Raw genomic sequence first — 23,731 nt, 5'->3', positions numbered from 1 at the left:
CCAGACCCCAGAGCAAACCTGACTAATTGCAGGGAAAGAAGGTGTGAGACCTCCCCCACCCCCCACCAGCCCCCACATGGACCCCAGAGCTGCCCCTCTCTCTCCTCCATCAAACCCGCCTATTTTTGCAGCTCAAGCACCTGCAGATTTTCAGGAGCTACACCAACAACACCCTTGCACCCTAAGAACGTCTCTGCCCGGACAAGACAACGGTACCCCTGGAGTTTGGAGCCCCCGTCTCCCCAGCTGCCTACCTGCCACCTCCCCGCCCAGTCCACTGCCCCTCCCCCGCAGGCCTCCATCTGCATCCCCCCCAGCCTCACACAAGCACAGAGCCCCCCTCGGCGATCCCATTGGCTAATTGGTGCCCCCGCTCCTGCCTGCGGCTGAAGACAGGTGCTGAGCCGGCCTCACACTTGGTTTTCATTAAGGCTCCCAGACACCGCTGGCTACAGGCCAGGCCCGGCTCACACGGGATGCATCCCTCCCTGGGGTCCGAAAACAGCCACCGGCCAAGGGGAGAGGCTTGCCCAGCCAAGAAGAACTTCAGGCGCCCGAGGCTGGGAGGTGAGGGGCCACCCTCTCTGCATTCTGAGGGTCCGGACCCCTCCCCAGGAGCCCTCCTCCTGTTACATAACAGCTCCCTGACGGGGCTGGGGGATGCTCTGCCCCCCGCCCCCTTGGGGCTGCACCTCGTGTCCTGAGAGGGCTGCAGGGGGAAGCAGGATGGGTAGAGGTGGCCTACCTGGCCCAGGGTCAGCAGGTTGTCCTTCTGGAGAAAGGGGCCGAGCGGCTGCGGGCAGGCGGCGCCAGGTGCACGAACAGGGAGGCTGGGAGCACAGAGAGCTGTGGGCTCGGCCTCTCTCTGCCTCCTCCTCCCTCTTGCCGGCTCCTCACTTCAAAGAGCACCCACGAGAGGGGGTTCCCAGGGAGGCGCACAGCCCAGTGGCGGCTCCGCGGCGCGGCCGCCTTTATAGCTGTCAGGCAGACAGGGAGGAACTCACACTTCCCACCAGGCTGCTCCCCCGCCCGCCGCCGGCCGGCCTGGCGCACACTTTAACCCGCTCCGCGCCTCTGGAGCCCGGCCAGGCAGGCCCAGCTGCCTGCTGACTGCCGCCGGCAGCGGCCCAGGAGCAACGAGCGGGGAGGCCGCCTTCCCGAGTCCAGAAGTCAGGACCGTGTGTCGGGGTGTCCAGACGGAGCAGCCAGTAGCCTGGGGTCACGGGGGAGGTTGATGGTGGTGACGCCGAGCCCTGGCCCCCGCCTGTCCAATTTCTGCCTCCAGAGGGAAGAAGGGGACCCAGTCTCTGACACTGTCCGGAATGGAGTCTGGGATGTATAAGGTGTCCAGGCCGATAGCTCCATTTTACAGATGGGAGATGCGAGGTCCAGAGGGGAGACTGTGCTCTGAGGTCACCCAGCCAGTCTCCCAAAGCTTCTCCTGAGAAGCAGAGGCCTCTGCAGGAGGAAGGACTGAGGGGGGGTCCAGTGAGGGCTCCACCAAGGGCTCCAGGGAAGGGACGGAAGTGCCCATGGCCTGCTGACGAGACAGCCAGAATGGCCGGGGCCGGGGGGAGGCACGGGGAACTCTGTGCAGATGTTCAGCACCAGCTTGGCAGGGCGTAGCGGCCTGGCTGGGCCGGGGCCAGCTGGGCAGCTCCTGGCAGACCAGGCACGGAGCTCCAGGCCTGTGTTGCTGCTGAGTCAGAGCGTGGAGCCGAGCACGGAGCGAGCAGCACAAGCTCCAGCCCCGGGGAACGCAGGCGGACCCCAGAGCGCGGAGTGAGCTGCACCGGAAGCAAGGCCAGGCTCCTGCCCGTTGCAGGCCAGGCTCCCCGAGCCCACCTGCCTGGAACACAGAGACACCTCCAGACAGTGGAGTGGAAGCAGGCTACACTTTGTAAGGTCATGCGAGCCATTTCATCCATCCCCCTGCCTCTGAGCCACAGATGTTGCAGGGCACCTGCAAAACCCTCCTGTTCCATTCCAATCTTCTTGCCAGAAGGGGCCACGGTGAGCTCCCTCAGTTGCCCCCATGACGAGCTGAGAACTGTTCCACCCATGGGCGAGTTCTGCCCTGTGTCTAGCCACCAAGAGGAATGATTGGGGAGGAATAACAGTAGTAGAAACGGCATGCCCACTACCGTGTGTTGAGTTCTTCCTACGCACCAAGCCGTGAGGGCAGCATCTTTGCTATCCCCATTTTACAGATGGAGGAACTGAGGCTCCAAGCCTGTAGTGACACCCAAGATCACATATCTGGTAAACGGCACATCAGGGACCCAGTGCTTTTATTGATCGTATCCTCTCCGTCTGCCCGGTCCTGACGTGGGGTTCATCCTCCCCAGAACCCTCGGGGAGGGAGGTCTTACTCACCTCATTTTCCCCCTGGGGCCCCTGGGATCTTCAGTGGAATCGACTCGAACCCAGGTCCACACTGCCCCCTGGGGTCGGTGTGCTGAAGCGCAGTCATGATGGAACCTGTCACCCAGCACTGTGGCGTGCACACACGTACACACATGCACACACATGCACATACACACATTTGCACGCACACGAATGCACATACACACTCACCAGCCTCTCACAGACACGTGACAGGTAGAGTGATAGCGCTCACTCTGGGAGCCTCTGCCACCATCCCCTCCCCTCCACCCGGGCGCCAGGGCCCTGCACTCCCGGCACAGTCCCCAGCTCTCTCGGCCTTTCTGGCTCCACATCCAGCCAGCACCAGGGTGACTAAGTGTTTCCCTTGGGAGGGACCCCACAGCCAACCCACACAAATACCCCCAGTGCCTTCTCTTAGCTCTGCAGGACGGTGCCTGGGAGACAGCCCTGCCACTCTATGGCTTTGTGACCTCCAGCAGTATGTGACCCAGGGCCTGCCATGCTTCTGCCCCACCCCACCCCCACCTCCAGGAGCCGGCCAGGATGCCTCCGAATGACACCAGTGAGCTCCATCTCCCAACCCACCAGGAGCTGCAACTGCCGCCTGAGCTGCTGGTGGCCTGAGGGTTTTGGGGGGGACACCAGGAGCCAGGGAAGGCGTGAAACAGCAGATAAAAAGTACCTTGATGGGTCAGGAGAGGCCACGGAGGAAAGAGAAAGCTTCGTCCTGCTTTTTGAACAAGGGGTCCCCGTTTTGCACTGCGCTCTGCTAATGACCTAGCGGAGTCGCTGCCTCCTGGCCCCATCCCTCCTGTAATTCAAACTGTGCCCAGGCCCCGTGAAGGGTCACTGAAACGAATGATTCTGAGCATCCCCGTCTTGGTTCCAGCTGTCCCCTCTCTGGAGCTCTTCTTTTGCACCCATCTGCACGTGCTCAGCCGCCAAATGATCCTCCAAAGCCACCTCCTCCAGGAAAGCCCCCAGGGGCCCCAGCACTGTGTTTTGGCCTCTCACGTTGGGCCAGAATGTCTTCCCCGACCTGTAACTGGGACCCCACAGGGCAGGGCCATGTCCTGGATCTCACAGCCAGCCCAGGTGGTCGGGCTAAGCCTGCTGTACAGAAGGCAGCTCTGGCAGGGCCAGAAGAGGTTGGTGTTTTCCCAGCAAACCTCCAGAAGCCAGCTAGGAGGGTCTTCTGCCCACAAGGGCTCACCGATCGGTTTCTCCTCCAGCCCCTCCCTGCCACAGGGCCTGTCACCAAGGACGGGCCGGGTCCTCAGGAGCTCCGTTCTCTCTTTGCCTCACTCTCCCCTCCACAGTCACAGGAGGTGGGTTCAGGGAATGGTAGCACCCCTCGGCCGCGATGGGGAACCAGGTGATGGCTTGGCTGTGCAATGCAGGCAAGCCTGGCTTCCAGTCCCAGACCTGCCCCAAGTTCCTCGGTCCCTGGGGCAGCCACTTTCCTGTGAATAGATGAGGAGGCCCCCCCCTCCAGAGGGTGAGAATCCCCCTGTGTGTTTGCTCTTTATGCGTTTACTGAACGGACACTTGGAGAGTGCTTCCCAGGCCAGCCCCACTCAGAGCTCCGTGGGCCACTCATCAGTGCTCACAGTGACCCAACGAGGCAGGGATGGGGGCTCCATGTTGCAGATGAGGAAACTGAGGCTCACAGGGGCAAAGGGCACACCAAAGCCCCAGGGCTAGGAAGGAGTGGAGCCCCCCCACCTCACTCACCCGACAGGTGTTCAGGAGCAGGGGGTGGCTCAAAGTGCTCATTTTCAGCCAGCGGCTGAAGACAACACCTGAGTGCTGTCACAAGCCAGGTTGCAGATACATACCGACACACACGACTCGTGCACAGAGCCGAGGCCCTGGATGGCGGTCCAGGCCGGGGACCCCAAGGAAGGAGTCAGGGGCATCCAAGCTCAGATCCCCTCCCACCAGGTGCAAGGGAGCCTCCGCGGACCCCTCCATGGAGAGCAAGGGCCACCATGCTCCAGGGTGCCCAGAGCTGTGGGTTGGCGTTCAGCGCCTCGAGGACGTGAATGCGGCAGCTGGCCCAGCTCTCCGGGGCCGGGCAGAGCAGACAGACAGCTGTCCGGGAGGCGGGAGCTGTGTGGCATTCCAGGCACATCAGCACCTCTATAAAACCGCCTGCTCCACGGCTTGCCAGGGGGTGAGGGGAGGGGGCGCAGGCGGTGGGCTCCCTTTCCCCCGCCCCCCACCCCGCCCCTCCCGGGCCTGGCCCCCGCTGAGTCCTATTGGGCCCGGCGCCATCTGCTGGGCAGAGGAGGGATGCTGCCCCGGGCTGGGCGGCCAGTCAGAGTCCGCTCCCTCTGAACGGGCGCCCGTGCCAGCAGCCAGTCTCTGCTCCTCCCTGGGCCTCAGTCTCCTCCCCTGGAAAAGGGGGAGAGCAGAGGCATCTCCCCAGACGCCCGACTGCTGACAGGGCCCAACAGGACAAAGTAGGAAGAGTGCTGAGCACAGAGCCCCACACGTGGCCAGCACTGAGTCCCCATCAGCTGTGTGAGTGCCTTTCAAGACACGCAATGTAGCGGGGGTTTGAAGGGAGACACCGCACCCCGCTGGGGGTCAGGAAAGGCTGAGGGCCACAGTGTGACCAGGGGAGGCAGGCACAGTGAGGGCGTCCTGGCAGAGGAGGGCATGTGGCTGGTGGGGTCTGGTTTGGCCAAAGCATGAGCAGGGGAGGGGTGGAGTGGGGGTGGGGAGGACTGGTGGCCAGCTGACCAATGGAGGTCAGAGGAGGACGGGAAGGACAGGGGGTGCCAGGGCACGTCTCGGCTGGCTCAGAGCCTGCCCAGGTTGACTGGCTCCCAACGAGAGCGGTCCTGGCCCCTCATACCCCTGGGGCAGCAACACCCCAAAGCAGCCAGGCCATCTCTTCCACTCTGCCTCCCCCTCTCCTAGCTCGCCAGGACGATTGCTTCCCCTGCTCCAGGGAAAACCGAGGGTCATTTCAGTCCTGTTCAGAGCTGGACGCCTTCCCCCGAGCCAGCTGGTCTGTCTCCAGGCAGCTAGGTCTCGGACGGCAGCCACACGCAGCCCCCCCCCCCCCCCCCATCCTGTACTCGGGCTCGAGGGCAGCTCAGGCCCAGCCTTTCTGCAGAGGGCTGCTCCGGCTGCCCAGGCCCAGTCACCTGTCTCCTCGCTTCAGGGCAGTCCCGCCTCGGCCCCTTCCGCCCTAATCGGTGCAACACGTGTGTGAGTCGGCTCTTGCCTTCCTCCATCCCCACCCCGTCCCCAAGCTACAGCCCTAGCCCTTGAGTTTACAGCTGCAGAGAAAGTGCACACACACTCATGCACCGAACCAACTGTGGAATGTCTTCCTGCTGCTGAGCGGATTTACAGCTCCAGAGAGCTCCCTCCTCGCACCTGACGGCTAATCGCATTTCCTCAACACACGTGTTCTGCTCCTCCCAGATGCTGGGGCCGGGGGCTGGAGCTGAGCAGGAGCGGAGGGGCGGAGAGGCTGCACGGCCAGTCGGGCCCCCCAGGGGTTGCCTGCCTCTTACCCAGAGCCGCCCACACAGCAGGATCTGGTTTTCCCATTTGGAGAGGGACAGGCTCCTCGGTGCCAGACTGAAACGTGCAGCGGCCCTGCCTCCTCAGACTTTCATTCATTCTGTTAACAGAGTCATTCATTCAGCCAGTGTTTGCTGAACACACCCCGCGGCAGGCTCAGGCCCAGCGCAGGAGCACCTCAGCGTGCCCCGGAGGTCGGCGGGCAGTCAGCGGGGGGAGCCTTTCCGCAGGCCCGTGCTGTTTAAGCAGCAACGGGAGTGAGCCCAGCCCGGCGTTGACCAGAACAGAAAAGGAGGCAGCATGTTCTTGCAGGGCAGGTGGGGAGCCCAGGAGGAGAGGCAGCGTCTGGGAGAATGGAGGAGACAAGGTGGGCGTAGATGGCCCGTGGTCTCCTCGGGAGCCTGGACTTCACCCTGAGGGCTGTGGGTGCCTTGAAGGTGCTTAGTCAGAAGAATGGCGTGGCCAGATGTGTCACTGCAAACAGTGGAAATGGGCTCCGGCCAACTTAAGACAAAAAAGAGATTTCTGGAAAAGTACAACGGAGCTTCCAGGTGGAAAGGAAGGTGGGTCAGCCAGGCCTCAGAAGGCCAGAACCAGCCAGCAGCCTCTCTTCGAGGTGCTGAGAGGCATCAGCACCCCTGGGTCTCACACCTGCTGTCCCCATACTCTGGATTCCAAATCCCGGGAGAAGAAAAGTGTGGCGTATCCATCAATGGAATACCCCCTGCCCAGCGACCAAAGGAACCAGCCGCCCGACACAACGTGGACAAATCTCGGGGCCTTTCCGCTATTGAAGCGAAAGAAACAGCACCCAAAAGAATGCAGGATTCCTTTGTATGGAGTTCCAGAAAAGGCAAAGTCAGGGATGTGGCAGAAGTCAGAACAGTGGCTGCCTCTGCTGGGGGACTCCCTACGAGGGGCACAAGGGAACATCCTGGAATGATGAGGATGCTGAGGCGGTCACACAGATGCACTTGCCAAAACTCATCACACTGTACTTTAAAATTTGTGCATTTTGTCATACATGAATTACATCATGATGAAAAAATAAAACGGAAGTAAAGACTGTTCTTTTCGCTGACAACAAATCAATCAGTCACTCAATTAATCAAGCCATCAGTTCAGGGAGAGTCTGCGTGGGTAGCTCGCACACCCCCATCATTCCTTGGCCAGAGGATAAGGGGGCACCCTGCCAGACAGTTTCCCCAAGACCTCTTGCAACAAGGGAAGGTAATTTCCCGAAGGCCAGCCAAGGAATGCTGAGAAGGCAAGCACCAGCCTTGTGCTGGGAGCACTAACAGAGATCCTCCTGCTCTGTTCCCTTCTGGTGTGAAACAATGTAACCAAGTAGAAAAGAAGGTTAGTTTCATTAGTCTAGTCACCAAGGAAACCATATGGGGCTAAAGCTGGCAAATGAGAGGCACATGTGGGCTGGTAACTTACCTACAAGGTCCTTTTAGTGACTAGCATTGGCTAATTTTTGCCACTCATGGACACGTGACTCAAGCAGCAGAGTCCACTGGTCTCATTCTGGGCTCCTGAGCACCCTGGGGAGACAGCCAGGCTGAAAGTGGCTAGAAGTTGGGGATTATACTCACAGGGACTTTTCTCCGTGGTTGCTGCCTCAGAGAAGTATGGTCTCCTTGAATCAACAACTCTGGCCTCTCAAAAAAAAATCAGAGACAAGTGCTGGTCATGTGGTGCATCAGCTGTTGGGCCCTCTCCATATGCTGCTCAACATATGCGCTCATAGCCCTGCCTCCCTTCGGGGCATTTAAACCCCAGCTGCCATTGGAACCCCCGCTGAAGAGAGCAGGCCTTCTCCCTTTCGTTTTCCCTGCCCAGGGGACCCAGGAGGTCTGCACCCGCCTCTCCTCCCCAGCCACTGCCTTCCTCCCCAGCCCATGGGGACGCTCATGGCCAAACTGCTCCTGCCCACCCTCAGCAGCCTAGCCTTCCTCCCCACTGTCAGCATCGCTGCCAAAAGGCGGTTCCACATGGAGGCCATGGTCTACCTGTTCACCATGTTCTTTGTGGCGGTAAGTCTGGGGCGTGGCGGGAAGGCGCACACCGGGCGCTCTCCCAGAAACAGAGGAGAGGGGCCCTCTTGCCACCACTCTCCTGCATTGGGTGATGAAGAAAAGTGATTTCGGAGTGAAAGAAATAGCCCAGAGGCCAGGAGGAAGGGTTGGAGGTCCCCTCTTCCTCTGGCCCTTGCTTCCCCATCTGTGCCAGGAAGTCATTCTGGGGTTAGTGTGCGTGAGACCGAGCTCATAGTGGGCCAGGGATAGTCAGTTGAGGACACGCCCTTCTAAAGTGCCACTTTTCTTGCCACTGGCTGACCACCAAAGGCCACCGGTATCTCCAGCTTCCCCTCCCCCATCCCCCACCACTCTCCCAGCTAGACGCATAGGGCAGCTCAGCAGGGTGGAACGGGGCAAGCCAGGCCCAGGAGGGGGTTGGTGGGATTTAGGGAATGTGTAGGGCCCAGTTAAATCTGATTCCAGAATTCTGGAGCTGGCCTCAATTCAGGAGGTCCTGCTCACGTTTTCTTGTCTCTCCTTCTTGGAGCCTAGGTCTCGTCTCTGTCTCCGGCTCCTTCTCTCTCTTTCTATTTATATGTCTGGATGACTGTCCCTTGGCTCTCTCTCTTTGTCCCTCTCTCTCGGTCTCTCTGGGTCTCATTCCCTCTCTGTGTCTCTGTTGGTTCTTTCTGCATCTGTCTTTTTCTTCTTTCTCTGTATCTGTGTCTGCTTCTCTCTTGATCTTTGGAACTAGATCCCCGTGGAATTTGCTCTCTTTCTAAATCTCTTGGTCTCTCCCTCTCTAACCTTAACCCCCTGACCCTCCGTGTCACTCCGTCTCCATCTATCCATCCCTCTAGCTTCTGTCTGTCTATCTACCTACCTATCTATCTAATCAATCATCTATCTACCTACCTAGTCATCCCTCCATCTACCATCCATCTATGTCACAGTGCCTTCCTGCCTCCCTGTCTCTGCATCCCTCTTGCCCCCCGACCCACCCTCACTGCTGGACTCCCAAAGTGGCCCTACTCTCTTTCTCGATCATCTTCCATCAAACTCATCCTTCCTTTAAGCTTCTCACAGGGATGAGAAGCACCCACTGGGGAGGTGAGCATTCCCCCATACCCCTCACGTGGCAGTACCAGACATAGGAAAAATCACATACCTCCTGCCCCGGGCCAGCCCCGTTCCCTGGCAGCAGGGCCTCGGGAGCGAGCGTCAGGATGCATGGGGCAGCCCTGGTTGGTGAGATCTGTAAGCATACATGTATTGCAGACTCGTGTCCATGTGTCCCACCTGCATCCGGGCTGGCCAAGCCCAAGCTTGCCTGCGATCGGAAAAGCCGCATGTCGCGTGGGCTGGCACTCCCGTAGGCAGCAGGGACCTGGGGCAGGCTGGATCCTTTGAGGAACTGGATTCCCCGGGGCTTCAGTCTCCATCTCTGGGTGGGAGACATCTTAGCCACAATGGTGCTGGCCGCGAGCCCCTGTCCAGGCTGGGCACTAGCCGGGGACTCTACAAACACTGTCTTATTTAGTGTTTTCAGCTCCCCATGAGCCTGGCATTGTGATTCCCATTTGATGGATGAGGAAACTGAGTCACATGCGTCACTGTAGGCCCCAGACACACTCTGGGGCTCCTGGCTCACTCAATGCGTTGTGTCGAAGGTCATTTCATCGTGGGACCCTTGATGGGGAAGGCCAGGAAGTCTGCTTGACAGATGAGAAACGAGGCCCAGAGCGGACATGCAACTTCCCTGTGGGTACAACACTTCAGGGCCGGGGAGAGGAGCCAGGGGTCTTGTCCCCCAAGCCCACGTTAGGCTCAGCCCAGGAAACCACAGACACCACCAAGCCACCCCTCCCTGCCGGGGCTGGGCTGGTCCCACAGCTGCCTCTGCGCCCGGCCTCAGAGGCCCACCCAGCCCTGCCCCGCCCTGCCCAGAGTGGCAGGGGCAGCTGCCTGCTCTGACAAATGTCCTCCGGCCTCAAAGCCACACCCCTCCCCTTTGTCCCAGAGCCCCCAGAGGCACCATCACAACTTCTGCCTCCCACATGCCTTATGTGTTCCCACCAGGGCCCTCCTGTGACAACTGCTGTTTCTGTGCCAGACACCGTGCTATGTGCTCTGTCACATGGAGTCCCCCGGCCCACCCCACAGAGCGAGTGTTCTCGTCCTCACTTGACAGAGGTTCCAGGCGGTCCCCTGCTTGCCTGAGCTCACAAGGCAGGACCTGTTAGGTCGGCCTCCAGAGGCTGTGCTCGCTCCTGCCAGCCCCCCAGCTGTACCCCACCCCGGCCAGCACCCTCGCCGGGCCAGGTCTGCCCCCTGCATTGGAAGACGGAGGCAGGCCTCGCAGGCACAGAGGCCAGGTGCCAACGCCGCTCTGCCCCAACTCCTCGGCAGGTGGTGTTCCTCAGAATCTCACCTTCCTCCCCACTGTCCAACAGAGATGACCTGAGGACCTGGTGGGAGAAGCCCCTCCTGGACCAGCTCTCCTTCAAACAGCTCCACACCCTGCCTCCTTGACCCTGCATTCACGCGGCAAAGAGTTATTGAGCACCGACTGTGAGACAGCTCTACTCTGCGAGCTGGGGTCACAGCCAGGACCAGACAGAGATTATTGCTGCTTTTGGTGGGGGCAGGGCACAGACAGCGCCCGGCACCTCAGAGGGATTAAGTCTGTAATCACACATGGTGATCTGTGCTACAAAGGAGAGCCGTGGGGTGCAGAGACAGCAGATGGCGGGGCTCAAGTGGGGGTGAGGGAGACATAAGTTCTAGAAGGAGCCAGAGGCAGGAGAAGAACATCTGTGTCGTTCATAGGGCCTGGCTCAGCCTGCCAGAGCTGTAGGGAGCAAGTGTCCTCCTCTCTCCTCTATCTCACAGAGGTTTGAGTACCTTGATCAGGCCCCACCTGAAGCTTCTCTTTCTCGAGCTAAACATATCCACAGTATCCACCATGTCCACCACCTGGTTGCTCTCTTCTAGCTTCTTCTTTGCCATTTTCACTTCAAAGCCTGCAGCATCCAAAGCTAGTTCCCTAGGTGGGTCTGACCAGAACAGACAGAAGCAAGGTCATGTCTTCCCTGGTTCTGGACGCTGTACCTCTATGAATGCCTCCTGGGTGCACCTTGGCTTTAGGTCACGTACAGTTGTAACCAGTAGGAGCTCTAAATGGATCCCAACTTGCTGGACTTGCCAGGTGACCCCAGGCTCGGGTTCCCCCGGCAGCGGCCCTGGCGCCTCCAGCTGCGGGCTGCTCTCCCGCCCACCTCCTCCCCCTGCTGAGCCGGGCTCACCAAGAGGCGATTGTGCGGGTTCCCAAGCTTGTTTATGCCTGTTGAACTTGTCAAAATAATTATGTCATGGAATTAAATATTACTTAAGATGACGAAATGTGTGAGCGAAAGGAGGGAGTTGTTGTTGCTTTCTGTAAGAAATGAGTTGACTGCTTTGAAAATACAGGCATTTTGCTTTAAAAATTGAAATTAAACTGGGTATCCTGGAGCCAAGGGTGGAAGAGTGGGGGAGAAACGGGTGAACCTCGGACGGCGCACAGCACGGCCTGGGGCCTGCCATCCTCCCGCGCTTTAGAGAAACAGGAAGTAAACGCTGGTGTTTCTCAAAGTGTGTTCCCAAGAACCTCTTAAAAATGCACATCTCCCACCCCAGCCCAGAGCCACTGGGTCAACGACTCTCAGGGTGGACTCAGTAACCTGAGTCTGCATGAGCCCCCAGGGTTCTGAGGCCCAGTGGTCATAGGGGCAGACTGTGGCAGAGAAGGCCCCACGGCCCCTTAAGAGCAACTGGCACCCAAAGAGAAGGCTCTGACCTGGCAGCCTACAGCTGGCAAATGAGGCAAGGACGAGGCTTCAGGAAGCCCAGGCGTGGAGAGAATGCGTCCATCACATTTTTGGGTTCCCCACCTCTCAGGCTTGGTCTGAGTGACTCCCAGCCTTCATCTACAAGACCCAATGAGGGGAGTAGTCTGCAGTGTCCCCTTTGTTCAGATGGGGAAACTGAGGCATGGAGCCACTAAGTGACTTGCCCCAGGCCTCGCAGCTAGCGAGCGGCCAGGCTGGCCAGGGGCGTGGCTCCAGCGCTCTCCTATCTACCTGCTGACCGCCTGTGGGTCCTCGGCAGCTCTACCACGCCTGCGACGGGCCCGGCCTGGCGGTGCTCTGCTTCATGAGGCACGACCTACTGGAGTACTTCAGCGTCTATGGCACGGCACTGAGCATGTGGGTCTCGCTGATGGGTGAGTGGCCGCCCCCAGGAGCTCAGCCCTGCAGGCATGCACCCACCCGCCCCAGGAGAAGCCGAGCCACTGACTCTGCACCTCCCACCTCCTCTGAGGACCTCCTCCCCTCTCCCAGGGTTCAGAGTTGAGCCTAATCTAAGCAAAAGAGTACGTAGTTCTTGGATGTCCTGATTCCCATTTTTTGTATCCTTTTTACACTGCACGTTTAATGACGGCTTGCTATGACGATTTTCCCAGCAGAGACATACAGAGGGAACTGTGGGCGTGCCCTGCCCTCTCTCTTTCCCTGGAGAGCCACTGCTGACAGTTCAGAGTGTGCCCCCCGGGCCCTTTCTTCAGGCTTATACCAACATTCACACATAATTTTTTTTTTTTTTTGAGGAAAGTTAGCCTTGAGCTAACATCCACTGCCAATCCTCGTCTTTTTTGCTGAGGAAGACTGGCCCTGAGCTAACATCCGTGCCCATCTTCCTCTGCTTTATATGTGGAACACCTGTCACAGCATGGCTTGATAAGCGGTGCGTAGGTCCACGCCTGGGATCCAAACTGGCAAACCCCAGGCCTCCAAAGCAGAACGTGGGAACCTAACCACTGCACCACCGGGCCAGCCCCCACCCCTCCTCTGACTTTTCAGCCCAGGTTTTTGTGATGATGAGATCACTTAAAGGCATCTTAGTCGGCCACTTTGTTTCACTTGCCCTTGTCTCATGGCAACGTCAGGACACACTGTCCCCCTCACACGGGGCTTGCTGTGCTTTGCCCAGGCCCCGCTGAGGACCCAGATCTGTCTCACTTCCCGTTGGTGTGCCTTCGTGTCTTTGTCCCAGTGGTCCTGTGGAGCGGTCCTTCCTTGTCCCTCGCATGCTGATGGCTGTTTGAGGCAGCCCCCTGCTGGAGGAGCCAGGCTGCACCGTCCCTGGGAGAGGAGCAGCCCGCCTTCTCTTTAAAGCCAGCTGGAACTCAGACCTCTCCGTGACCGGGCAGGGCCTTGGGGTCCCGCTGGCTAAGGGGCCGCCACACCTGGGCCCCTGGGGGATGCTTCCTGGGGGTAACAGTGGCCAGGACGGGCAGGAGACGCCACTCACCTCTCCCGGTTTCTCTCCCGGGCCCGCAGCGCTAGCCGATTTCGACGAACCCAAGAGGTCGACTTTTGTGATGTTCGGCGTCCTGACCATCGCCGTGCGGATCTACCATGACCGCTGGGGCTACGGGGTGTACTCCGGCCCCATCGGCACGGCCGTCCTCATCATCGCTGCAAAGTGGGTGCGTACCGTGCAAGCCTCGACGGTCGGGGCAGCCCTCCCCTGACTGTGACTCCAATTGCTTCCCGCCTCGTGTGTGGCCAGGCTGGACAAGGCTTCAGCTAAAACACATAGAAAATGACCACTGGCAGCCCCAGCCAGGCACACCCAGTTTATATCCTGTTTGTACCCACTAGCTGTGCTGCTAATCCAGGTTACTGAACCTCTGCGCCTGTTTCCATAGCTCTGAAGTGGGTAATACAATACCAGTCCAGGATCTGTGCCCTAGGACTGGCCCAAAGATTAATTAAGATAATGCCTCTTAAGTCCTGGCACAGAACATGGTTACTAATGTGCTCAACAAATAGGAGATATTTTATTTTTACTATTATTATTGTTATTGTTGTTATTATTGGAGAGAATGGCTGCTTTAGAGATGCAGTATCAGCTGGGAATGGCCTGGGTTAATCTGGGAAGACTTCCTGGAGGGGGTGAACCTTGAATTTAGTTCTAATGGGGAGGGAGGATGTGGTGTGAGGTGGATGGGAAGATGGAACTGCTCGTGAGCACTGAAGCAGCCTGAGCAGAGGTTTCCAACCCTGATGGTCCTTTGCTGGCTGCTCAGGGACCTGGAATCCACAAGGCCCTGTACGTGTGGTCCCCAGGCCTCCCTGCACCCTCTGTCACACTGAAGCCCTCCTGACTGCAAGGACCGAAACCCACTCAGACCGGCCCAAGCGAAAGAGGGGTGCTGCAGCAGGATGGAGCCAGGGGTGTTTCCTGGGACCCCAGAGCAGGGAAGGGACCGGGCCTGGCAGGGACCAGAACAGAGACGTGGAAAGCAAGGGACAGTTCTCAGGGAAGAGTGATCCGGCTGGGCAGGTGGTCTGGAAGGCACCCACCAACCCATTTTAGAGGCTCAGGAGGGAAAATAAAGTTCTGGTGGTGAGCTTACAAAACACACTCCACTCCTCTCTACACCCAGGGAATAGAGGATTTACTTTGCCATTTGGTTAATGAAGAAACTAAGGCTCAGAGAGGTCAGCAACTTAACAAGAAGTCACAGCAGGACAGCGCCGGGTCAGGCCTCGACTTTTCAAGCAAGATGAGGACAGGAGCCTCTTTTTCACTCCAGCTGGGGAAAGCGAAGCTGCCCCGGACTCACCCGGGAGGCCCCTCAGAGCCGCCCGGGAGAGGAGAGGAAGTGTGTGGGTCTGTCTCGTTGTCTTGTCTGGACCCCGGAAGGCCCCCGTTAATTAACACGCTGGAATGCATAAACACAGGGTGCGCTCCGGTCCTGATAACTCGCTCCTCCCGGCAGGAAGTGGGACGGAGGCTCCTTGCTCTGCCCAAGGCCGCTCCTCCTGCAGATCTTGGCCACGTCTGAAGCTGGGCTGGATTTTAATTAGCCAGAGTAGCAGTCGCTCACTGACGTCCCCATGAAGCGCCACGGGGCCTTCCACGGCCCTCAGGCTGTGCATCCGGCCACAGGGACCAAGAGGGCTGCCTGGCTCCCTACATCTGGGGTTCAAATTGTGTTTTCTAGACCATTTAACATGGAGTTTATTTTGGATTTTCAAGGGCAGTTGTTTCCTGGAATGAGGGTGGATTTTTCTCCCGGAGGCTCTTCCCTCCTCGAGACAGGGCTGGGACGGGCAACCCCCAGGGAGAGAGGTGGATGAGGGGGCTACGGGGCAGGGTCAGGCCACCTGGGGCAGGAGTCTCCTTCCAAAAGTGCAGGATTGGCCAGAGGAGGGCTTCCGGGCAGCAGCCACCACGCCCAGGGTCACACTGGCCGTACCACACACCACCAGCACTGTCGCCAGTCCTGACTCCTCATCAGCAGTGGCAAATGCCAGAAAACTGAAAAATGGACCTCATTTCATCCTTCCTTCGGTGGCCAAACCTGCTCTGCCCAGCACGAGGCTGTCCCTGGTCTTCGTGGGCTCCCCCTGGGTGGCTTGTGCAATTAGGGGGGCTGCCCCAGCCGGAGGGCTTCTGCCGTGCGTACATCGCGCGTGGGACTGTTGACCTTGCTGAGCCCGACCGCCCTGCGCTCTGAAACCCCTCAGCCCTGAGAGTTCGCGTTCTCGGGATGTGGACCCGCATGGACTTCATCCTTTTGTGCACATGAACCCAGTTTTTTTTACACATAAATACCTCCTTGAACCTGACTCTAAGCATCAGTATCTGAGACATCACAGCTCAGCAGGCTGGTCAGGTGTGTCTGGTAAACACCAGGATGAGCGCATTACCTATCAAATTGACTAACGGAGCCCACAGACCGCCACGCGGGCATCCCGTGGGCCACTCCAGTGGGCGGGTGCGGCTCTCCAACGCTCCTTTGCTGTAAATAATCACCATGTCCAGTCTCTCTGGGGCTCCCCTCTGCCTGGGAGAGGACACATGGCCTCGTGACATCCCAAAGAGGCGGGCAGGGGCAGGATGTCCTCACGGGGCAGACTGGCTCAAGGGGTCTCCAGCCCCGTCACCCAGGCTGGGGTCTCTCTTGGGTCCTGCAGCCTCAAAGCCAGGCATGTCGGAGCATCTCCCCGAGCCCCATCTCCCGCCTGCGGATGACCGGGGCGCCAGTGCCCAGGGCCAGCTGGAGCCAGCTCAGGGTGGCCATTCCCGAGGCTGTGACCTCAGAGCTGTCCCGTCAACACTCTCCCCACAGCTGCAGCAGATGAAGGAGAAGAAGGGTCTGTACCCCGACAGGAGCGTCTACACCCAGCAGATCGGCCCTGGGCTCTGCTTCGGCGCTCTGGCCCTCATGCTGCACTTCTTCTTTGAGGTACCAGGTCCAGGGGGCGGGGAAGCAGCCTGTCCACAAGGGCCCACTTCAGCCCCAGCCTGTTCATCTGAGGGTGACAGGACGCCCTCTCGGGGGGGCTCCAGCAGCATCACACTCCTATGGGTGTCAGGGTGCCTCCCTCCAATCACCGTGTGGTCCATCCCAGCGCCCCCGGCATCGCTGCCTGTGTGGAGCTGGGGGGATACAGAGAGCTTGCATCTGAGATGAGGTGCACAACCTGAGGGGCCTGGGGCTGGAACCCGCACCTGGAGGAGGGAGGAAGGGAGGGAAGGAGGAGGGAGAGGAGCAGGGAGAGGATGGAGGAAGTCGGGGAGGGGGGAGGGAGCGGAGGAGGGAGGAAGGGAAGGAGTGAGGAGAAAGGGAGGAGGGATGGGGAGGGAGGGAGGTAGGCATGGAGGAAGGAGCTCCAGCCTCATCGTCAAAGCCCCAGTGAGTGGCGTAGACTTTCGATGCTCTAAGTACTCCGTGGCGGGAAGGGCCCCTGCAGGCTGGGCAGTGAGGGGAGGCTTCTTGGAGGAGGCACTTGGCCAGATTCCTGAGGACAAGTCGGGGTGCCGGGAGGTGGCCCACGGAACTGGCAAGTGCCTTGGCATGCCAGGCACGCAGCAGAAGAAGACAGCAGCGGGGGCGGTGGGGGGAAGGGCTTGCTGGGAGAGGAGAGGAGAGGAGCTTGGAGAGGAGGGGAGGGGGCTGAGGCCGCAGACCAATCCCCCCCCTGCAGGATTGGGATTACACCTACGTCCACAGCTTCTACCACTGTGCCCTGGCCATGTCCTTCATCCTGCTGCTGCCCAAGGTCAACAAGAAGGCCGGAAGTGCGGGGCCCCCGGCCAAGCTGGACTGCTCCACACTCTGTTGTGCTTGTATCTGACTCTGCAGACCCTGCCCCCTCCAAGCCCCGGGCCCCCCACACCCCATGCCTGCCGAGAGCCCTCAGGTCCTACCCCACCTGGAGCACCCAGGAGAAACGTTCCTGCTCAGACCTCGAGAGGTCCCCAGGGACTTGGGGAGCACCTCCCTGAGTGCTCCCTGAGAACCCGCTTATTAGACTTTTCCCGGATGCTAAGCTGGAAAGAAGAGAACCTTCTCCCCTCTCCTGGGCCATGGCCATGACAGATCTGTGTGTCCACAGAACCCGGGAGCCAGCGTCCGTCCTCACCCAAAAGTCCCAGCCCCTTCCCAGCCACAGAGGGGTCTGCCTATAGCCTGGTCCCGTGTCCACCCTAGGCCATCTGTGTTCTCCTGGAAACTGCTATCCCCACTCCTGTCCCAGGCCCTCAGGCTCTGAGCGCACCCATTTAGGGAGCCAGGCCAGCAGGGCCAGCTCTGTGCCTGGCCCAGGACTGCCTCCCTCTTGGCCGTCGCTTCCTGGATTCAGCCGGTCCCTGAATCAAGCTGTTTCAATAACAAGAGCCAATAAGAAACTCCTCCATTTGTTGACCTTACTTTGTGCTCAAACACTTTACACTTGTCATGTCATCTAATTCTTAAAACAAAGCACAGTCATTCGCATTCTGCAGACCGAACTGAGGCTCAGGGTAGATCACTTGTTCAAGGCCCAGAGCTGGTGGATGCACAGCTAGGCTACAGCCACTGTCTACCAGTCCCAGGGCCACGCTGGGCCTCCTCGCTCTGGAGCTGACGGTGCACAAGGCGTGAGTGCCCACGTCGGTGCTTTGAGCCCTCTGCCTGGCTCCAGCCCTGCCCGCAGCTCCTCAGCCCCAGAAGGTGGGTCTGGAGCAGGGCCTCGAGCAGAGGCCATGGACCTGGGAAGGTGGGTCTGGAGCGAGGCCTAAAGCAGAGGCCATGGACCTGGGAAGCTGGGGCTGGTGCAGGGCCTGGGGCAGAGGCCGCAGGCCCACAAGCTAGGCTCCTGGGCGGTGCTGCAGGAGGTCAGCCTGTCCCCGTCCAGAGCCTGTCTGCTCTGGGCCCCGGGGGGTGGCGGGAGCAGGCCTCCCAGACATCACCTCACAAACCCGAGCCTCCCCCGCAGCCCAGCCCAGCCCAGCTTCCGGAATGATCCGGCACATCTGTCAGGCAGGAAGTTACCTACACCTGTCTGGGCCTGTTTGTGTTTCCATACCCTGCAGTGACCCACGACCATGCCCACTGCATGGGGTGGCCCGTTATTTGTCCTAAAGTCACCCCGTGCATGATTCAGGGGCTTGGAAAGGGCTGGCTCCAGCACCCAGGGCTGGGGACAACGTGGACCCTTGGCCAGGCCTTCCCCCGTCTGTCGGCCCCGCTGATTGCCCAGAGGTCCTGAGTCTCGGGGCCTGGACATCCCACATCCTCACCCTGGCTCGGCCTCTTTCTGTCCCCACAGCCTGTAGAAGACAGAGCAGCCCACTGGGCTCTTCACACGGGTGGGCGCTCAGGGTCCTCGCCAAGCCCTGGGGGCGGGAGCGCGTCACCGCTCCGCTTTCCAGATGAGGAAGCGGAGGCTCCGTAGCTTCAGGGCCATCCTCCCAGCGTGTCCCCATCGTAGGGTGAGGGGCACAGATGCAGAGGGGCCTCTCCCCAACCCAGCTCTGTGCCCTGGCGGAGGGGAAGGCCAAGTATGTCCTCCACTGGATGCCAGTCTGGTTGATGGGGCGCAAGCACAGACATGCACGCGTGCACATGCAGGGACACACACGTGCTCACATATGCGCACACACACCACGTGTACACGCACGCACCATGAAGAGACGAGGCCTCCTGGAACCAGTGTCTTCCCTTCTGGCCCCGTCACCCATCTCCACAAGAGGAGACTCATAAGTCTCGACACCAGGCAGTAAGGAGAGGGGCAGACTCAGGGAACCACTCGGGGTGGCCTGGTGGAGGCATCACTCCAGAAATAGGCATCTGCAAGGTGGCTGGCCCCCACCCAACCCCTCCCCCATCCCCTCCCTCTACCCATCCCCTCCCTCCACCCATCTCCTCCCCCGCCCCTCCTTCCACCCATCCCCTCCCCCATCGCCCCCCCACACAGCAAGCACGCCCCCCTCCCAGCTCTGCGGCAGCCCATGGAAAATTGGAGGCCGCGGGATGCTCCTGAGCAGGGAGGAGGTGAGGGGCCTGCCAAACGCATAAGGGCGGCACTAACAGGCTCCTTACTGTGGCCACACTGATTTATGAGGCTGTCTGGGAGCCCCGCCAAGTCTGTAAGTCATGGACAATTAGGAGGCGCGCTCCAGCCCTCAGCCCCGTCCACCTCTTGGCTCCAGGGCCAGCTCCCCGTCCCAAGCAGGACCAGCCGCCACAGGGACCCCTTGGAGGGCCCCAGGGTGTCGGTCTTGAACCCACTGTGCAGATGAGGACACTGAGGGCCAGGACGTCTTGGACGTTGGCCACTGAGTTGGTGGCAGTGCCAGGGGTCTTGCCTGTCATCTCAGCAGCATCTTCCTCTGGCTCAAAAGCCCACTTTGACATCTTGGGAGCTCTACCCAAGGACCAGGAGGGGAGTGCCCAGGAAGGGGACCGAAAGGGAGGAGGCCGCTCAGAACAGCCAGCCGGATACCTCAAGACTGACAAGGAAGAGGTGTCATGGCCTTCATACCAAACACCTCCGAATCCCAGTATCATCGAGCCCCGGAGTCTTCATGCCCCTGGAATCTGGGAGTCATGGTACCTGGTGCCAGGAAGAGCTTCCAAGGCTGTGCACCATGCCTCGGGCTCCGACAGGACACCCGCCCACCCAGCCCTGATGGAGTTCTAGGGAACCATGAGTCCTGAGATGTCCTGTGCGTGCCTGGAACATAGTCCCAGATGTTCCTAGAAGTCCGAGACCAGCGCTGTGCAACAGAACTTGCTTTGAGGAAGGAGATGCTCGGTCGTCCCGTACGGCCCTGCTCACCACACGTGGCCCCGAGCATCTGAAATGTGGTTGGTGCAATGGAGGAGCTCAACCTTTAAATGTCAGTTGATTTTAATTAATTTACCCACATATGTAAGGTTGCAGATAAGAGACAGGGTGCCCAGTTACATTTGAATTTCAGATAAACCATGGACCGTTGATTCACCTACGTATGTCTCATGCAGCATTTGGGACACCCTTGCGTGAGACATACTTACCCTAAGAAATGATTCACTGCTCATCTGAGGCTCGGCTTTGAGCGGGCCCCCTGTGTTTTATCAGGAAGTCCTGCCCCTGTGCTGGCAGCTCCTGCATGAGACGGCACATCTATAAGAAACAAGCGATGGGCAGCTCCCTCGACATATAGGGTTGGGGATCCTGGGTTAAACCAAACGACACAGGTGGAGGGGCTTCGGGGTCCCAGACACAGGGACAGGATGGGGTCCTCCCTCTGCTGGATTCCTCCTGAACCTGGGGTGGGGGGCACAGGAACTGAAATAAGCTCCTTGGGCCTGGGCCGGCCTTCCAGACCCTGGAGGGTAAGGAGCAGAAGCAGCTGATGCCGTCTGCCTGACCACCCACGCACCCCGCGCCCAGGCGCATGCCCCTCCCCACACACTCTCCCGGAGCCCAGCGCGGGGGAGGGCGCCACACACCTCCAGCAGCCCAAACGGAGAAGTATTATAAACATTTACAACAACGTAGACAAAACAGTCTATTGTAGCAGCCCCCCACCCCCGCCCCCGGAGCCGGGTGAGGTTGGCACGGCGCAGGGAGCGCGTGGGTCCCCGCCAGGACGCCCTCTGTTTGCGCAGCCGAGGTGGTTTCGTCTAAGGGCAGTCTGCGTGCTGTGGCCTTTGTCGTGTCTGCTACTGAAATTTCCTGTCTCTGTTATTCTCTTCTCCAGTAAGACCATCTGAAACCCAAAACTTTTATTGCCCCTTTTAAAAAGGTTTTCCAGCTCCCATCTCCCTCCCCTGCTGTCCCGCTCTGGGGCTGCGACTGCAGTGCAGTCAGGAGCAGCCGCTGCCGCAGGACCTCACCAGGCTCGGCCGCAGCGTCTTGGCGGGAGGACCTGAGGGAGGAGGGCCAGGTATGTGGGCAAGACCAATTCTGCAGAGTCGGCAAGACGCCCCGGGGCGTACAATCTCGGCTCGCTGGTTAGCTGGTTAGCTGGTTAACAAAGCTAGCTGAGCAACATGGTTAGCGGCCACACAGGGCACCACCAGGCCACCAGGGGACCTGCTGCCATCCTGCTCCCCCACCCCCACCCCCGGCTCACTGCGCTGCGGCCCGGCTCTTCCCATCCCTGCACCTGATGTCCTCACCTCTGACCCAGAGCAGCAGCCTCGCCCCGCCGGCCACTCAGGCCTGTTCAGGTGACCTGAGTCAGAGGCTGGCTGGACTGAAAAGTTCTCGGGAAAGTAAAAAAGGCAGAAAGAGGAGGCGGGAGGGCAGGGGCGTCGGGGGCAAAGGCAAGGAAACAAACCAGCCTGGGTCCAGCTCTTTCTCTACGGCCGCAGGCAAGCTCCTTGCCTTCTCCCAGGTCTCTCGGCCTCGGTTTCCCCATTTGTCATAGTGCCTACTTACATGAGTGTTGCCAAGATTAAATGAGATAACTAAATACAAAGCACTTAGCACCATATGGCTTTATTTTTTTTATGGCATCGTTATTATTTTCATTATCAGTGGTTGTGGGCAAGCAAGGGGGTCCCTAGAATGTAGAGGGGTCCTTACTGTCAGGGGACATTCACCCCAGTGATGGAACCAAATACCCCCATTTGCCAAGGAAATAAAATGCTTCAAACCAAGTGTTTATTATGGATTAAGGAAGTAGGCAAGGAAGGCTGCCTAGAAGAGGCAGGCTTGAAACTGAAACTGGAAAAGCAACGTGGACCGAACCATGTGAGCCTGCAGATGCCTGGCTCTTGGGCCTCATCTGTGATGGCTTCCCAGCTCCATGGTCCTGAGTCTGACCATCCCCCTGTGCCCTGAACCTCCCCAGGGCTCCTGCTTGCTTCCAGTCGGAGCCTCAAGAAAGCCACAGCTGCTCCGATGGAGAGAACGCCACCAACAGCTGGACTGTCCTTGCTTCCATCACTGGCATGTGTTCCAGGACAGGAGAGAGATGGGCTACGCCTGGTGTGTGTCTGTCCGTGCTCACGGCCGCCAGAGGCGAGAGCTGGCCGTGCTGGGCCTTTCTCCTGCCCGCAGCGGACTTGGTGGGGGCAGGCTCACGGCTCCTTGAGGAACCCACACTCCACAGAGGACTAGGCGGTGACCTCAGAAGCCTTAGCCTTGACTCCTTGCTGACCTGTCCACCAGGAGAGGATGGAGGGGCCCACGCTCTGGGAAAATAACTGGCTCGGGATTGCCCACTCCCAGGGGCCTCGCGACCTTGGACGACCTTCAGCTCCCAACACCTCCACAAGCAGGGACTGCTCTTCATCCTGCTGGGGCCATCCAATGGGACAATGGGGTCACAGCAACCTCCCCTCTGCAGACAACCTGTCTGGCTCAGGAAGGCCGGTCGAGGTACACGGTACACCCCCGTCACGCACACACGGGCGCCGTATCGTTAAGCTGCCATCTTGCCCCGAGTGAGCAGGAGCATGAACTCCACGTCACCCACCCACATGTACTGTGGAGAAACGGAGGGACGACAGCTCCATCCTGCCCTCAGGGGAGCCCCTCTGGTGAGGGAGACAGAGCTCCTCCAGGAGGCAGCCAGCAGATGCCCCAAGTTCAGGGTCAGGCTGAGTGGGCCTAGCTCTCTGGCGCAGGTCGCAGCGGAGGAAGAGGCCTGCCCGGCCTGGAGCTGAGCATCCAGCCCCATTACTTTCTTCCCTTCCCTTCCGAGAAGCTGGGCCTCTCATGCCTTCACTGGGGTTTGTTTTCCTAACAGCTCAGCTAACGGGAGCCTGCTGGCCGAGGGCCCCCGCTGGAGCCAGGCTATCGGGTAGCTGTGGCCACATCTGGAAGACGTTTGGCAGAGCCCCGGCCCCCCGCGCCGCGGCAGCGGGCCTCAAAGCCGCAGCTGATAAGCGCCTGCTGCCGGCTTGGGCTCCGGGAAGCTGCCGGCCTCAGACCAACAGCCCCGACTTCCAGGGCCGGGAGGGGAGGGGCCGACGGAACGGGGCGTTCTCTGGCCTCAGGCCTCCAGCCAGTTCCAGAAATCACATAATGGCAGAACCCAGGATGTCAGCACAAAAGGCCACCTCAGAGGCAGCGAGGGCTGGCTTGTCCCTCCTGCAGACGCCTGCTCTTCTCCGCTGGCCCATGTCCCACGATTTCTTGTCTTCTCCACCATGTCAGACTTGACGGCTTGGAAGCGGCTCTCACACCTGCCACCCCTTCCTCATCCTAGTGTGTGTTGTCCATCTCACCTGTCCCCATTCCGTAGGCTGGAAAACTGAGGATGAACGAAGTGTCGGTGTGCCTGAGACTCACACTGATAGAGCCGAGACTTGACCTCATTTGGCTTGGGGATTCGCAGTCCTGCGTGCTGTCCGCCGCCCCTCACAGCCTCCCTTGTCCTGCTACCTGATGGCACATCTTCCCAGTGGACCATCCGCTGGGCGCTGCACCCTTCTCTGAGTGCTCGGGGGCTGGGCT

The 23,731-nt window shown here is 59.6% G+C and overlaps 2 protein-coding genes across 4 annotated transcripts in view; one reads left to right on the top strand and one right to left on the bottom strand.

The window, feature by feature from the left end:
- The window catches only part of ADAMTSL2 (ADAMTS like 2), a 38,187-nt gene extending 37,002 nt beyond the window's left edge, over window positions 1–1,185 (bottom strand). For 2 of the 3 annotated variants that reach the window (XM_070595443.1, XM_070595444.1), the window contains exon 1: window positions 746–1,185. The gene's annotated coding sequence lies outside the window, so the exon portion shown is untranslated. The remainder of the gene's footprint in view (window positions 1–745) is intronic. The other variant, XR_011533374.1, reaches the window with a different exon arrangement.
- Window positions 1,186–7,781: 6,596 nt separating this feature from the next.
- On the top strand, window positions 7,782–17,705 carry MYMK (myomaker, myoblast fusion factor). Its single transcript, XM_008508295.2, has 5 exons — window positions 7,782–7,970; window positions 12,105–12,219; window positions 13,337–13,485; window positions 16,141–16,257; window positions 17,000–17,705. Exons 1-5 carry the CDS (start codon window positions 7,836–7,838, stop codon window positions 17,147–17,149), a joined length of 666 nt encoding a protein of 221 aa, XP_008506517.2. The 5' UTR covers window positions 7,782–7,835; the 3' UTR covers window positions 17,150–17,705.
- Window positions 17,706–23,731: the final 6,026 nt, after the last annotated feature.

This window comes from Equus przewalskii, chromosome 26 (assembly GCF_037783145.1).
Source record: "Equus przewalskii isolate Varuska chromosome 26, EquPr2, whole genome shotgun sequence".
Lineage (NCBI taxonomy): Eukaryota > Metazoa > Chordata > Mammalia > Perissodactyla > Equidae > Equus > Equus przewalskii.
The sequence above is the reverse complement of the archived record's forward strand: the minus strand, read 5'-3'. Positions and strand labels throughout refer to the sequence as shown.